Source organism: Bos javanicus, chromosome 3 (assembly GCF_032452875.1).
Source record: "Bos javanicus breed banteng chromosome 3, ARS-OSU_banteng_1.0, whole genome shotgun sequence".
Lineage (NCBI taxonomy): Eukaryota > Metazoa > Chordata > Mammalia > Artiodactyla > Bovidae > Bos > Bos javanicus.
The window spans coordinates 27,562,873-27,576,980 of record NC_083870.1 but is presented as its reverse complement, the minus strand read 5'-3'; the positions used below and the strand labels follow the sequence as shown (position 1 = coordinate 27,576,980).

The window sequence follows — 14,108 nt, the reverse complement described above, 5'->3', positions numbered from 1 at the left end:
TCTGTCAATGGACATTTAGGTTGTGTAGGTTTAGTCACCCATCATGATAGCCACTGTGAAAGATTTCCTGGGGCTGGCCAAAATGCTGAGAAATATTTTTTTGTGCCGTTTGAGATGACTAAACCTTTTGCATGTGTGTCTAGTTATACGACCGCTCTGCTACTTGAGATCACCATGAATGTCTCTTACTCCTTCAGAATTAAGTGTGTCATTCAGAGGGATTTTTCTCCACCGAAGACCTCACAGGTATGACACTTGTCTTCCTCAGACACAGGTGTGTTTGCAGTGGTGAACAGCCATTCCTTGTCCCTGCTGGGAAAGCTGACCATCAGCGCCGCCTTCAACATTGTGTATATCTACACCTCGGAGCTCTACCCCACAGTCATCAGGTACGCCTTGCCCTCAGCCTCCGCCTTCACATTTCCTGCATTTTGTTGTAGATTTTTGCATTGACAGAGGCGCGGTCCTCACTTCTAGAGCACAGCCGGTGGGGGCCAGAAGCAACGCAGTAAGCAGTCATGAACCCAGGGCCTGTGGAGGCTCAGTCTTGCCCTACTAGCTGAGGAAAATGTTGCTTTATCTTTGGCTGAATTCCCTGTCCGTCTTGTGAGAGAATTACTCTACACTAAGTGTATCCCATCACCCGAATAGCGCTCGTATGTTGTTTTTATTTCAATTGCTTGAGTTACTCAGACACCCCTCCCTCCTGTGCCAGGCACACAGTGGACCAGAGAACAAGGTCCCTGTTATCATAGAATCTGTATTTTAGCACAAAATACACATATTTCAAAAGAGATAATCCTTTATAGTTATAAGTGAATATTATATTTACATGTTAAAAGTAGTTTTTAATGAGAAGGACATGCTTATATCAAAAATAACATATTCAAAAACAAACCAAGAAAAGCCTCAACATATTTCTTTCCAAGTTTCCCCTCATAAAATAAGTTTGAAAACAAGAAACCAAACCTAATTTGAAGGGCAGAGATGCAGCTTAGTCTTTGCAGAACTGGCTCTGTGTGCTGGGTCTTGGTTCCCTATTTAGCATTTTCCCAATCTTTTTTGAGGATCATTCCAAGTGGACTCCATACAAGAAGACTAATGGTTCTGTCTACCTTTTTCCCAGTAAGAGATCAGATTGCCCACAATTGGCTTGTCATTCCCTGGTTATTCCCAGAAACTGCTTTCTCTGGCTATTCCCTATAAAACTAGGATGGCCATTTGGTTCCAAACTGGGACACTTTTCAGAGTGAAAGTGGACTTGTTAACAATTCAGCTGGGATAACAGAGTGCTGTATGATCACACTACTTATAATCATTATCATTTTCATTTCCTCCCTGCTCCTTAATACCCACACTCCCAGAAAGGTAATGTTCTTGGTTTCCTGAGAAAATATGTTCAGCCAGTTCCTATTTATATGCCTGATCCTTCTGTAGCTAATTAGTTGAGTTTAAAAGAATGGACAGACTTTTCAGACCATAAAGCCTTGGCTTTTCTTTGACTATTTGAACTAATAGGAGACCTAAAACATGAGAACATTTAACAAGAAATATTCACATGCTCGTTTTTTCACCAGCCTCTATAGCTGCACTGTCCAACCTTGCATGTAGCTATGTAAGTTTAAATTAATTAAAAGTGCAGTTCCTCATTCTTACTCACATTGAGCATTGAGTAGCTGCATGTGTCTGGGGGCTTCCATGCTGGACAGGGAACTTACAGAACATTTTCAGCATCATAGAAAGTTCTAATGGGCAGTACTGCTTATAGTATCCTGTACTTCCACTTTGGGATTTGTTATTCCGAGCCCACTATCCCTTAGAGCCTTAAAATTGTCCCCCTAGAACTTACTGGGTTTTTTTTTTTTTTTGCTTTTTCTCATACCTTACAGGAATGTTGGGCTTGGAACTTGCTCCATGTTCTCCCGAGTTGGTGGGATCATTGCTCCCTTCATCCCCTCACTGGTTGGTTTGTACCTCCTAGTTTTGTCTTTCTTGATTCTCTGCTTTGTAAATGTTTGTGCTCTTGAGTAGAAAGAGGCAGCAAGCAGCTGCCACTGAAGATGAGCCGATGCAAATGAGAACCTTGTGCCTTTTAGATTAAGGATCTGTCAGTGCAGATGGACCCTTCCCAGGGGTTGACTGTGTTCATTGCAGTCAGCTGATGCCAACCTGAACCCTCCTGTCCCTATTTGTAAGTTAGCAGATTAGTGAGCATTTCTGAAGTTTCTGTTGTGTGCTGGGCTCTGTGCTAAGCCTCTTACATATATCGTCTCATGCAGTCTTCACCATAACCTTATGTGCTAGGCATTGGTACCCTGTATTAATAATGAGGAGAACAAAGCACACCACTTGGAAAAGAAAGTTACAAGAGAAATGTGTGAAAGGGAGATATGAATAGTGTAAATTCCATCCCATCTTCAAGTGTCCATGTTCTGTGAAAGATCCCATGGAGCCCCCGGGCACGTCTCTGTTGGTCTTCTCTAGGACTTTCCCAGCCAAGACTTATTGAAACGTGACTAGGTTTGATGTGAGGCTGTGAGCCTGTTCTATAGACAACCACTCATCACTCAGGCTACGACTCACCACACCCTAGTATAGGATATTTCTGAAGTGCCATTGTAGCCTTTTCTTTTCTTGAGGAAGCAGGATATACTTCCTTTTTCTGATCTCTGATACTGAGTCCAAGCTCTCTCTGTTTGCTGAGTGACAGGCCAGTCAACCACTAATGTCTCAACAGAACCATCTTGTCAGAGTCTGAATGCTAGGTTCTTTCATAGAACACAGAGTCGGAGGAGGTGAAGAAATAAAATAAAAAGGCCATTAGTCTTGCAAATATCTCCCAGAATGGCCAGCCTGGAGAGGGGATGTGATAATCTCTTCTTTCTTGCAGCAGTTCACAGGTGGCCAGGGTCAGATTATCTTTCTGTGAGTTGAAGAATGGCACTTTAACCCTCAAGCATGGTTCTTTGTGTGCTATGTGCGTGCTAAGTTGCTTCAGTCGTGTCTGACTCTTTGCCACCCTATGGACCGTAGCCCACCAGGCTTCTCTGTCCTTGGATTTCTCCAGGCAAGAACACTGGAGTGAGTAGCCATCCCCTTCTCCAGGGGATCTTCCCGACTCAGGGATCGAACCTGTGTCTCTTATGTCTCCTGCATTGGCAGGCAGGTTCCTTACCACTAGCGCCGCCTGAGAAGCCCAAGGTTCTCTGAGGCAGGCCATTATGTATGATTATAATGACAAAAGCAATGAAAAGCAAGTCAAAGAAACAGATCCAACATGAAGTAAGAATTGACTCTTCCCTGAGACATCTCTCCATGTTTCACACTCAATTTTAGATCACAAGACCCTTTGTATAGGTCTTACTAGTTCCAGTCTGCAAAATGTGTCCAACATTAGGTGTTTATCATTAAAGATACCCTGTTTTGGATGGCTGTCCTAGAACGTTATAAAACCCAACATGGTGTTTCCCCCTGAGTCCGGCTAAGTTGAGAAGAGGCGAGTGTTCCCCTTGGTTCAATCACACACCTGCAGTGTGGTCACGTGTTTGCATGCAGAGGGCCAGAGTCCCCCTCTCCTCCTCCCCTTACCTCCCTCTCCTCCCCCATCATGTCATCACCTTTGAAAAATCAGGAAAAGATGACCAAAGCAGACATTCTAACTAGCCACAGAATTTAGAAGCCCAAACCAGAGATGACAAAACTAGGTGGTTCCCATGCAGGAATTTAGGAATGATAATCAGTTCAGGAATCTCCTGGAGCCTAGTCCTGCAAGGACCATAGTATTATCTTTGAAATGATATGTTTGTATTTAAATTTTCCTGAGAATGTCTTTTGGATCAGCCTGCTAGCATATCAAAACCACATGTGTAGGTTTCTCTAGGCTTTTCTCTTCCTTTTCAGGGTGTTCAGTTCAGTTCAGATGCTCAGTCGTGTCCGACTCTTTGCGACTCCATGGACTGCAGCACGCCGGGCTTCCCTGTCCATCACCAACTCCCGGAGTTTACTCAAACTCCTGTCCATTGAACAGCAAGGAGATCCAACCAGTCCATCCTAAAGGAAATCAGTCCTGAATATTTAAGGGTGTTTACACCTTTAACCCCCAAGCCTCTCAGTTCTGGTGCTTAGGGAATCAGCACACGTGTATGAGACTGTTTGGCCAGTTCCAGGGTTGGGAACTTTAGAAGTCATTTGCAGTGTTGCCTGCATGTGGAGATCACCGTGTCACAGGCCACTCGCCTCAAGTGGGAGCTGAGTGTCTGGCTCACCCTGGCCATGTGTCTACGCTGCCCCTACCACAGCCCCGACCCAAGCATGAAACAGTCTGCTGCTTCTGCTCCACAGCCAGCAGTCCTTTTTATCGCTCAGTTGCATCGCTGTGCCTGAGGACTGGCTCTGGTTTCCCCTGGTAATTCTCTATGGGAAGAGAAGGAAGGCTGCGTGGTGTATTCTAGTGGGAAAGCAGGACCTGGACAGTAAGCGTGGCAGGTCCTTAGTCATGAGTGCTGATGTCACCTGCCAGGAAACTAACGCTGAGCTTCTGTTTGTTTTCATTCCGCTCCCTGTCCCCACAGAAGTATGTGCAGTGGTCTTTACCCTTCATTGTCTTCGGAGCCACAGGGCTGACCTCAGGCCTCCTGAGTTTATTATTGCCAGAAACCCTTAACAGCCCATTGCTGGAGACATTTTCTGACCTTCAAGTATACTCATATCGGAGGCTAGGGGAGGAAGCATTATCTTTACAGACCTTGGATCCCCCTCAGGTATGACACAATTGTTCTTATCATTCTGCTTTACTACATGATGACAGTTTTGGGGGTAATAAAAAGAAAGAATGTCTGGTTAGAGTAATGTGTGTGTGCTCAGTCACATGGGCTTTGCAGCCCCACAGGCTGTAGCCTGCCAGGCTCCTCTGTTTCTCAGGCAAGAATACTGGGATTTCTCAGGCAACAATACTGGAGTGGGTTGCCATTTCCTTCTCCAGGGGATTTTCCCAACCCAGGGATCCAACCTGCATCTCCTACATTGGCAGGCAAATTCTTTACCACTGGGCCACCTGGAAAGCCACCTGGTTAGAGTAATAGAACTGAGCAAAAATGCTGGAAAACAAAGGTGGGATCCAATTGCAGCTAATTTTCAGGTAAATAAAGATGATTCCTTAGCTTTCTTAGAACACTTAAGGGATTAATCCTTAGGGGAATAAATATCATCAGAGTACCTTTGTCAGTTGAATGCTAGACAGTAATTTAATTTTAGAGATGTCATGACACCATTTCCCTACCCGTTTCTTCTCTCCTGCTTTAGTCTGTGGACAAGGAGAGCCCTTTAGGGAGCGAGAGTGATGAAGAGGAAGAGTTTTACGATGCTGATGAGGAGACTCAGATGATCAAATGAGGAGTCCCAGGTTCCTCCTCAGAAGCAGAGGGTCATCTTCCGTGCCTCTGTCAAGGGCAGGTGCTCCTGGGAAATTGCAGAGAGCTGTGGAAAGAAAGGCTTGAACAAACTGAAGGTACTCAGTGTGGCCTGATGTTTTATAGGCACCAAGGAAGTTGGAGAAGAGATTTCCATGAACAGGACATCACTGAGTGAAAAGCTATTAACTTGCCTACAGTTGAGATATAGTGCAGAATCATGACCTTTGGCCAGATTGCTCAATTCTGCATGCCAGAGTGATAAACTCAGTTGTTTCTAGAAGTTTGATTATGTTGCCGTTCAACTTCATTGTGACCTAAAGGCAAATATGTAAAATTTCTTCTCACCATTAAGATGGAATCTGTGTATCAGCTTTGACATCTGCCTGTCTCGATTGCTTCTCATCAGGAATCTTTGGAGGCAAGTTGATGTTAGCATTCCATTCATTTTTGTGCCAGAAGAAAAGCATTGAGAGATCGTTTGTATGACCGGAGGCCCTCCAGCTGTACCCCAAGAGATGAAATCTGGGCTCTCAGCTTGGCCCCTGGTTCAGTGACTGGTTCCAGCTCCTCGTGTTAATCCGACAGATGACCCTCTAGAAAAAATCCAGCTGCACCAAAGTAATGTTCAGAGTCCAAGGTGTGGCTGCACCCCCGACCCCCACCCCCAGCAGCTCCCTTTGATACTCAAATTTCCATCTCAGATTCTAGTACCAGCGAAACTTCCAAACATGCCCAGTAAATGATGACGTTTTATAGAGGGGAAGGGCAGTTAAAAAGTGACATGTTGAGCCCTTTTGTTGAGCCCTTGGATGTTTGAAGGGGAGAAAAAAGATGCCATTTTTAATAAGGAAGAAAAGAAAGTTACCTTTCACAATTTTCTGTTTGTTTTGTCTTCAGTGTTGTGCAAGGAGGAACTTGGGCAACCTTTAAGGACTGGAACTCATTTAGTCCTAGGTCAGCCCCAGCCTGTTTAGTTTAGCTAGAATGGAAGGCACAGGAGTTTCCTAGGAAATGTTGGTTTTCGTTAAGAACCACTGGCTTTCAAATAAAGTCAGTCATACTCTGTTTCCTCAAATCATGTGCTGGAAGTGTTTCCTGTGAAACTCCAGTGTTATCTCAAAAAGAAGTGTTATCTTGGAGTCAACAAGCTTGAACCGCATTGCTTTAGGTCAGTTTCCCAACTGGGACTGTTTCTGTGTTTTCAGAATTTCCGTTTCTGCTAATCTCTTGGAGAAAAAGAAATTTCATTAGAAATAGAAGTCATCACTGTGTCTGTGTCTGGAAATCTTGGAGGACTCACCTCGAATCAGCTCCAACCCTCTCCTGTCTTCTTCCATTTACTTCTTGGTTTGTACTATACTAGCCTGTACCTTTGTATTTGTTAAAGTATTTTATATCCTTCATGCCCTTAATGTATTGGGCTCTTTATAAATAGGAAGCATCTCTACTACTGTTTATTTCTCTCCGCTGTGCCCAGAACACACTATGTATTGCTGTTTCTAGCCATCAAGGAAGTTGTAGAACTCCTGCCAGTATCGCTTTTGTCCATCACAGGCAAATCTGCCCCAAACCCCCAGACTGTGGAATCTTGGCATCTTTCTCTGGGAGATGGAGACCCTGCCCACCATCAAGAGAAGAAGAAAGGAAGAACTTACAAGGACACTTAGAAGCTCTTTGTTGTGACGTTAAATGGAAAACAACAAGCTAACATTTGGTCGTTCTTGGCTGGTTGTCAGCCTCTTTGCATTATAAGAGTAATGACCCCATTATCAAAAAATGTGGAAACTAGAAGTTAAAAAAATGTACTACTCATAGACTCAACACCCAGAGTCAGCCAGTGTTGTGGCTTGGTTCTCTTTGAAGACCAACTGGTAACCCATCTTTTTTGTTGGTACTGGGGTTCCCTCTGCCTCTGACTAGATAAATAAGGATTCCATTAGTTCTGTCCCTAAGTATTCTCTTTTTCCAACTCTAGGATAGAAGAAGGGAGGGAAGGAAACACAGTTTGAACACATGTTGCTAAGGCTGGACTACCAGCTGCTCGTGTCAGATGTGCCACTAAATTTCTTTAGTGTTTCTTTCTTGATGGTCTTTTGGCAAAGTTTAATAATTTGCCTTTTATAAAAACAGATTTTTTTTTTCCTTTTGGTGTTAACTGTTGAAAAATAGTGATTGTGGAGATTGTGCACATGAGTACATTTGTGTTGATTAAATTATTGGAAAACTCTTCATTTATAGATAACATATGTTGTTTGTGCAGATGATTTGTAAAAGGTTTCCTTTCAAATGTCTGTATTGTATTCAAAATTAAATTTCTTTTCTCCAGAAAAGCAACAAGAAAAATGTAAGACACATCAGAAATCCCAGGGCTTCCAGCATCTAAGGTCTCATCAACGGCTTGTCCAGAACTTAGGCACCACACAGATGTCTTGAAAGAAACTGTGCTATAGTTTTCTGATCAGTGGGTTAAAAACCACTGCCCATTGAAAATGCAGTATTTGTCATTTGGCTGATTTCAAGTGATAACAGACATTCTTTAGTATCTAAAAATAAAGAAAAAAACACAAATACAGTAAGTAAGAAGCAAATAAATGTTCCTGGGACACTGCCCAAATAAATTTGATCCAGACAAGTATTTTTATAGAGGTCAAATTGATAAAGATACTTCTAATAGATTTATATTCTTAACAAAACATTGCAATAATTCTCTCTACTAAACCAGAATTAAAATGTAGCTTTCTAATAGAACTGACTCCTCCATTACAATTTTTTATTAGCTCATTAGTTCTTAAATTAGACATCTATATTTTTTATTAGATAATTAGTTCTTAAATTGGACATCTATAAAGGATTTTTTTTCAGTAAATAAAATGCAGTTTTTTTGGCTTGTGAATTTGATAGAGAATTGTAAAACATAGGCTTTTCTTTTGTTCTTACAGAATATGTCAGGATGTATATAGTAGCATCTTTGACAAATGGAACAAATATAGAATATGCTAGAAACTATGGGTGGTTTGTGGGACAGGGGCTATAGCAAGTTTAAGGAGTTGGTGGAAACAGAAGATAACTGTAAAAATATATCTAGGAGAAAAATGCAAAGATAGGGCATGGTTAGAAAATTTATCTGTGTAGTATATTAGACATTATGGTCATCTCAATAGATGTTCTTAGTTGCTCAATTGTGTCCGACTCTTTGCGACTCCATGGACTGTAGCCCACCAGACTCCTCTGTCCATGGGGATTCTCCAGGTAAGAATTCTGGAGTGGGTTGCCATGCCCTCCTCCAGGGAATCTTCCCATCCCAGGGACTGAACCCAGGTCTCCCACATTGCAGGCAGATTCTTTACCATCTGAGCCACCAAGGAAGCCCATCTCAATAGATACATGAAGATTATTTGGCAAAATTCAACACCTATTTAAAATAAAAGCTACTAGCAGATAAGGAATAAAAAGAAACTTCCTTCTCAGGATAAGGGATATCGTAGTACATAAGGTTAATTGGGACATAAGATCTCATCACCTTCCCAGAACTTTGGCCTTCAAACTTTACTGATAATGACCACAATAACAAATGGATTCTTTCTCTTCCCTCTTCTTCCACCTCTTTCTAATCTCTGTCTCTGTTTTGCTCTTTCTTCTTGCCTTACAAATGCCTACTAGATGAAAATATTTAAAATGCATTAAAATATGTATATAAAACTTTCATGAAACATGTTTATTCTTAAGATAGCATATATTCTGTCCCACTTTGTTTTTTAAAATGCCATTTGTGATCCCCTAAACCAATTCCCACTCTAGTGCTCTTGCCTAGAAAATCCCATGGACGGAGGAGCCTGGTAGGCTGCTATCCATGGGGTTGCAAAGAGTCGGACACGACTGAGCGACTTCACTTTCACTTTTCACTTTCATGCATTGGAGAAGGAAATGGCAACCCACTCCAGTGTTCTTGCCTGGAGAATCCCAGGGATGGGGGAGCCTGGTGGGCTGCCGTCTCTGGGGTCACACAGAGTCGGACATGACTGAAGCAACTTAGCAGCAGCAGCAGCAGCAAACCAATTTCATGACCTACTATAACATGAAAATCCATGGTTCTTCTCTTGTACTTCTTCTTGTACTGCAGAGGCTTTAAAGCTAAGATGTACATTTCCCAAATACCCTTTGCAGCTAGGCTTCTAGGTGCAATTAAGTTTCCGTCACTCAGATTCAGATGGAATTGAGAATGTGGGAGTGAGGCGGAGGCCGTACTTGTGGTGGATCATTTTTTCCTACTGGGGTCTACAAAGATGGAGGCATTCGGTTTTGCTGAGGCAGTTTGAGCAGAAATGTTGACAGTCAGGGGCAATACATATTAAAACCTTAATAAGATTTTTTTTTTTTTTTACACAGAACCTGGAAAAATAACTCTAGTTAAGGAAAAGTAAAGATTCAAAAATACTCAGCAATCCCAAAAATATAAGACAAGCAAGAGACTTGACTTCCCAGATATTAAAACAAAGCTATGGTATGAGTGTAGCAATAGATAAGCAGATCAGTAAAACATAATAGAAATCTCAGAACAAGACAAAGGATATATAACAGTTTGGCATTTTCTGAAGATGGTATGACAACTCAGTGGGGAAAAAAACTGAACTATTCAGTTATTGTTGAGCAACTGTTGGGTTTCCATATCAAAAAATAAAATAAAATTACACCCTTTCTACACACCATAACAAAAATTCCAAATGAATTGAAGAACTTAATGGAAAAAGGCAAAAGTTAAAAAAAAATTATAAAATGATATAGGAGAATGTTCTTATGACCTTGAGGGATAGATGGGTTTTTCAGACAGAAAGTAAAAATCACAAATCATTTTTAAGAAGATAGGTTGATATGTTTCACTACGTCTAAATGTAAAACTTCTTTCTATATGACTAGACACACCACAAAATTAAAAGCAAAGCAATAGATTAGGAAAAGAATATTGGCAACTTCTGTAAAAGACAAAGATCAGTATCCAGAATGTAGAAAGAATTAGTGCTGATCAAAAAGAAAAATAAGGAGGAAGCTTATAAAATATATTTTTAGGTAATTTACAGCCTCACTAGAGGATCAGAGAAATGCAAATTGAAACAATGTTAAGTTATTCAAAATCTATTAGATTGGAAGAAAAGAAGAGTTCTAAAACAACGTTTTGAAAATACGAAGAAGAAGGAATTTCTCTACATTCTGATAGAAGTATAAATTTACTTATCAACTAGATTGTCAATAGCCAGTGAGGTTGAAAAATGTAAACATTCTGTGACACAGAGATTCTACTTCTGTATCTATTAATATGTCATGGAAGAGTTTTCAGATATTTTGAAGGAAACCGTTTCACGCCGTGCCACACATAGTGCACAAACCTACATATACACGTCCATATGTACATATATGCCACCAATAACTTTCCATTAAATAATACCATTACTAAATGCATTGCACTGTATTTTCTATGCTATTATATTTTACTTTAAAATGGAAAGAATATTGGTGAAGACACACAAAAGTGATTTTACAATTTATAAGCAAAAGCATGCAGTTACCAGAAGTGAAGCATAATACCTTTTATATTTACCTTAGTACTTGCCTAGTGTGCTTGTCTGCAAATAGATATGTACAGAGATGTCCATTATAGTTGTAATGAAACAATGAAATACCTTCAGTAGGGAAATGTATAGATACCATTTTATATTCAGCAAATGGAATTAAATCTGGGACTTCTATGCACTGAGGTGGATGGATGTTCAATGTTGAATCAAATGTTAGCTAATCTTTTCTAGATCAAAGTTATTTCATGGTTAACTTCTTTAGTGAGTGACAGGAATATTTGCCAGTTATTTAGGCCATACTTTACAGTCAAGACTTGATATTCTGTTGCAGAAATACAAGTCTCACCATTTTTCCTACCCAAATGAAGAGTTATCCCCCTTCCCTCTACGTCTGAATTTCTCTTGGAAAAGAGTTTGCATCTGTGAAAACATTTAGACCACTTCTTAACCGAGACCCTAGAGCTCTGTAATATAAATCTTAGAAGAGATTAGTCATTTATTGAAAAACATCAGGGGCAGATGTAGCCAAATGAGTATTAAAATAACTTCAGTCTGGACCTTGCAGAACAATTGATTTTGAATAGACTAGATTCTGATGGAATTGCTTTGCTTCAAAATATAACTGGGTGAAATGATTGTGTAAGATAGGTAAAGATGCACACTCAACTTGGAGGTGAATTTAATAATAAATGAATGATTTACCAGTATGTGGGCAGAGCTTCCAGAAACCACAGAAGAGAAGGCAGTATGCAGAAGGAAGCCCATTGATACAGTCTGCACAGGTCAGCCTCCTAGCCCCAGCACAAATTGAGGACAGGATCCACAGAGGTAAACTATTCAGCACGGGGCAGCATTTGAGAGTTGGTAAATAGTTGTCACATCAGATTAGGGTTTTTAAATGGTAGAAGCCAAAATATGCTTGCTGGTGATGATACAATAAATTCATTTGCTTCCTATAGGTACATTTCACCATGTATAGGGTGTTTGCTTTCCTATTTGCTATAGCAGGTGGCATGCATCCATCCAGTTATGTAGCAGGATCCAGTTATATGTGTGTGAATGTAACAGAAGAGGGACTGTAACAACAGCGATTCACTTTCAAATAAAATTCTTCCCATACTATGTATTATCATTAATACATTATATTGTAGTTTTCTCTGAATGTGTACTATAACCAAGAGAGAAAACAAAGAGTATTTTGCTTCTACAGGTAGAATAGCAGCAGAATACACTGGTGGTTAGAAATGTCAATCAAACTAACTTTTCCATAAAGATTCCCAAGACTCTTTTAAAAAAAATATTTATTTATTTATTTGTCTGTGTTGGGTCTTTGTCACTGCATGGACTTTTCTCTGGTTGTGGTGAGCAGGTGCTACATTCAATTTGCAATGCCCAAGCCTCTCACTGTAGTGGCTTCTCTTGTTGGGGAGTGGAGGGTCTAGGGCACACAGGCTTCAGTAGTGGCAACACATAGGCTCAGTAATTATGGTTCCCCAGGGCTTCCCTAGTAGCTCAGATGGTAAAGCATCTGACTGCAATGCAGGAGACCCGGGTTCGATCCCTGGGTTGGGAAGATCCCCTGGAGAAGGAAATGGCAACCCACTCCAGTATCCTTGCCTGGAAAATCCCACGGACAGAAGAGCCTGGCAGGCTGTACAGTCCATGGGGTCACAAAGAGTCGGACACGACTGAGCAACTAACACACACAGCTCTAGAGCACAGGCTCAGTAGTTGTGGCCCATGGGCTAGCTGCTCCATGGCATGTGGAATCTTCCCAAATCAGGGATGGAACCGATATCTCCTGCATCGGCCAGCAGATTCTTTACCACTGAGCCGGCAGGGAAGCCTCCAAGACCCTTTTTAGTTTACATAAGTAATTGTATGCTGTATTCATTTCCTATTTCTGCTGTAACAAAATATCATAAACTTTAGACAACACGGATTTATTCTATTACATATTTGGAAGTCAGGCAACAAAGTGAATTTTAAGGGGTTAAAATGAAGATGTCAGCAGGGCTGTTTTCCCCCCCTGAGTTTTCCAGGGGAAATCCGTTCCTTTGTCTCCTGCAACTTCTAGACAGTGCAGCGTTCCTCAGGCCTGGCCACAGCACCCCAGCCTCTGCTCCTGTTGTCTGACATGGCCTTCTACTTGCGCCAGTCTTCTGCCTCCTTCTTATTAGTACCTCTGTGGCTACATCAGGCCCTCCCAGATAATTCCAACTCATCTCTCCTTTTCAAGATCCTTATCTGCAAAGTCCCTTTTGCTGTAAAAGGTAACATTCACAGGTTCTGGTGATTAGCATGTGAATATCTTTGGGGCCCAGCAGTCAGCTTATTACAGGTGTCTTAAGTGTGTGTCACTGAAGTTTTCTAAGTGGCCAGGACCTGCTGGCATCATCAGTGTATACTTGGAAGTTTTATGGGAAAACCTAGTCATTATCAAGATAAGCTGTACTCAGACCATGGGTAACAGCCAAAAATCTACTTTTATTAATGAGTTTATAGACACACTTGGCTAAACCTGAAGTCTCCCAGTTATTGTTTGAAAGAATAAAGTGCTTACAAAAGAATTTAAACCTACTAAGACTTTGTCTCTGAGTTTTATTTGTTGCCGTGTCTTAACTTCCAGTAGTTTTCTTATCAAAAGCAATTGTTCTCTCTACCTTTGTTGTATATTCTTAAGCATTTTGTACTTTTCCGTAATTATAGTATTTATTGTGTACTCTAATAAATGATTATGTCTTCCCTATTAAGCCATGAGCTGTATGAAAACAGGGTACATGTCCATCTTTTTTCCTACTGAATGCCCACCCATAGCACTGGACCCAGTGTGTTATTAGGCATTCAGGTACTTTTTTTTTTTATATTGGAGTATAGCCAATTATAGCCCAGGTGGCATAGTGGTAAAGAACCTGCCTGCCAGCACAGGAGATATGAGAGATGTGGGTTTGATCCCTGGGTTGGGAAGATCTCCTGGAGGAGGGCATGGCAACCCTCTCCAGTATTCTTGCCTGGAGAATTCCATGGACAGAGGAGCTGGTGGGTTATGGTCCGTAGGGTCGCAAAGTTGGATATGGCTGAAGCGACTTAGCACACATAGCTGATTAACAGTGTTGTGATAGTGTCGGGT

General features: G+C 41.2%; 1 protein-coding gene across 5 annotated transcripts in view; it reads left to right on the top strand.

Moving 5' to 3' along the window:
- SLC22A15 (solute carrier family 22 member 15) overlaps positions 1–7,350 on the top strand; it is a 105,470-nt gene extending 98,120 nt beyond the window's left edge. The window contains exons 9-13 of one of the 5 annotated variants that reach the window (XR_009735047.1): positions 269–389; positions 1,890–1,962; positions 4,572–4,760; positions 5,302–6,579; positions 6,966–7,350. Coding sequence is in view for 4 of the 5 variants with exons in the window: in XM_061410153.1 (XP_061266137.1) it covers positions 269–389; positions 1,890–1,962; positions 4,572–4,760; positions 5,302–5,391 (473 nt within the window). In the remaining variant the exon portion in view is untranslated. The other 4 variants (XM_061410153.1, XM_061410169.1, XM_061410165.1 and 1 more) reach the window with 4 other exon arrangements.
- The last annotated feature ends 6,758 nt before the right edge of the window (positions 7,351–14,108 follow it).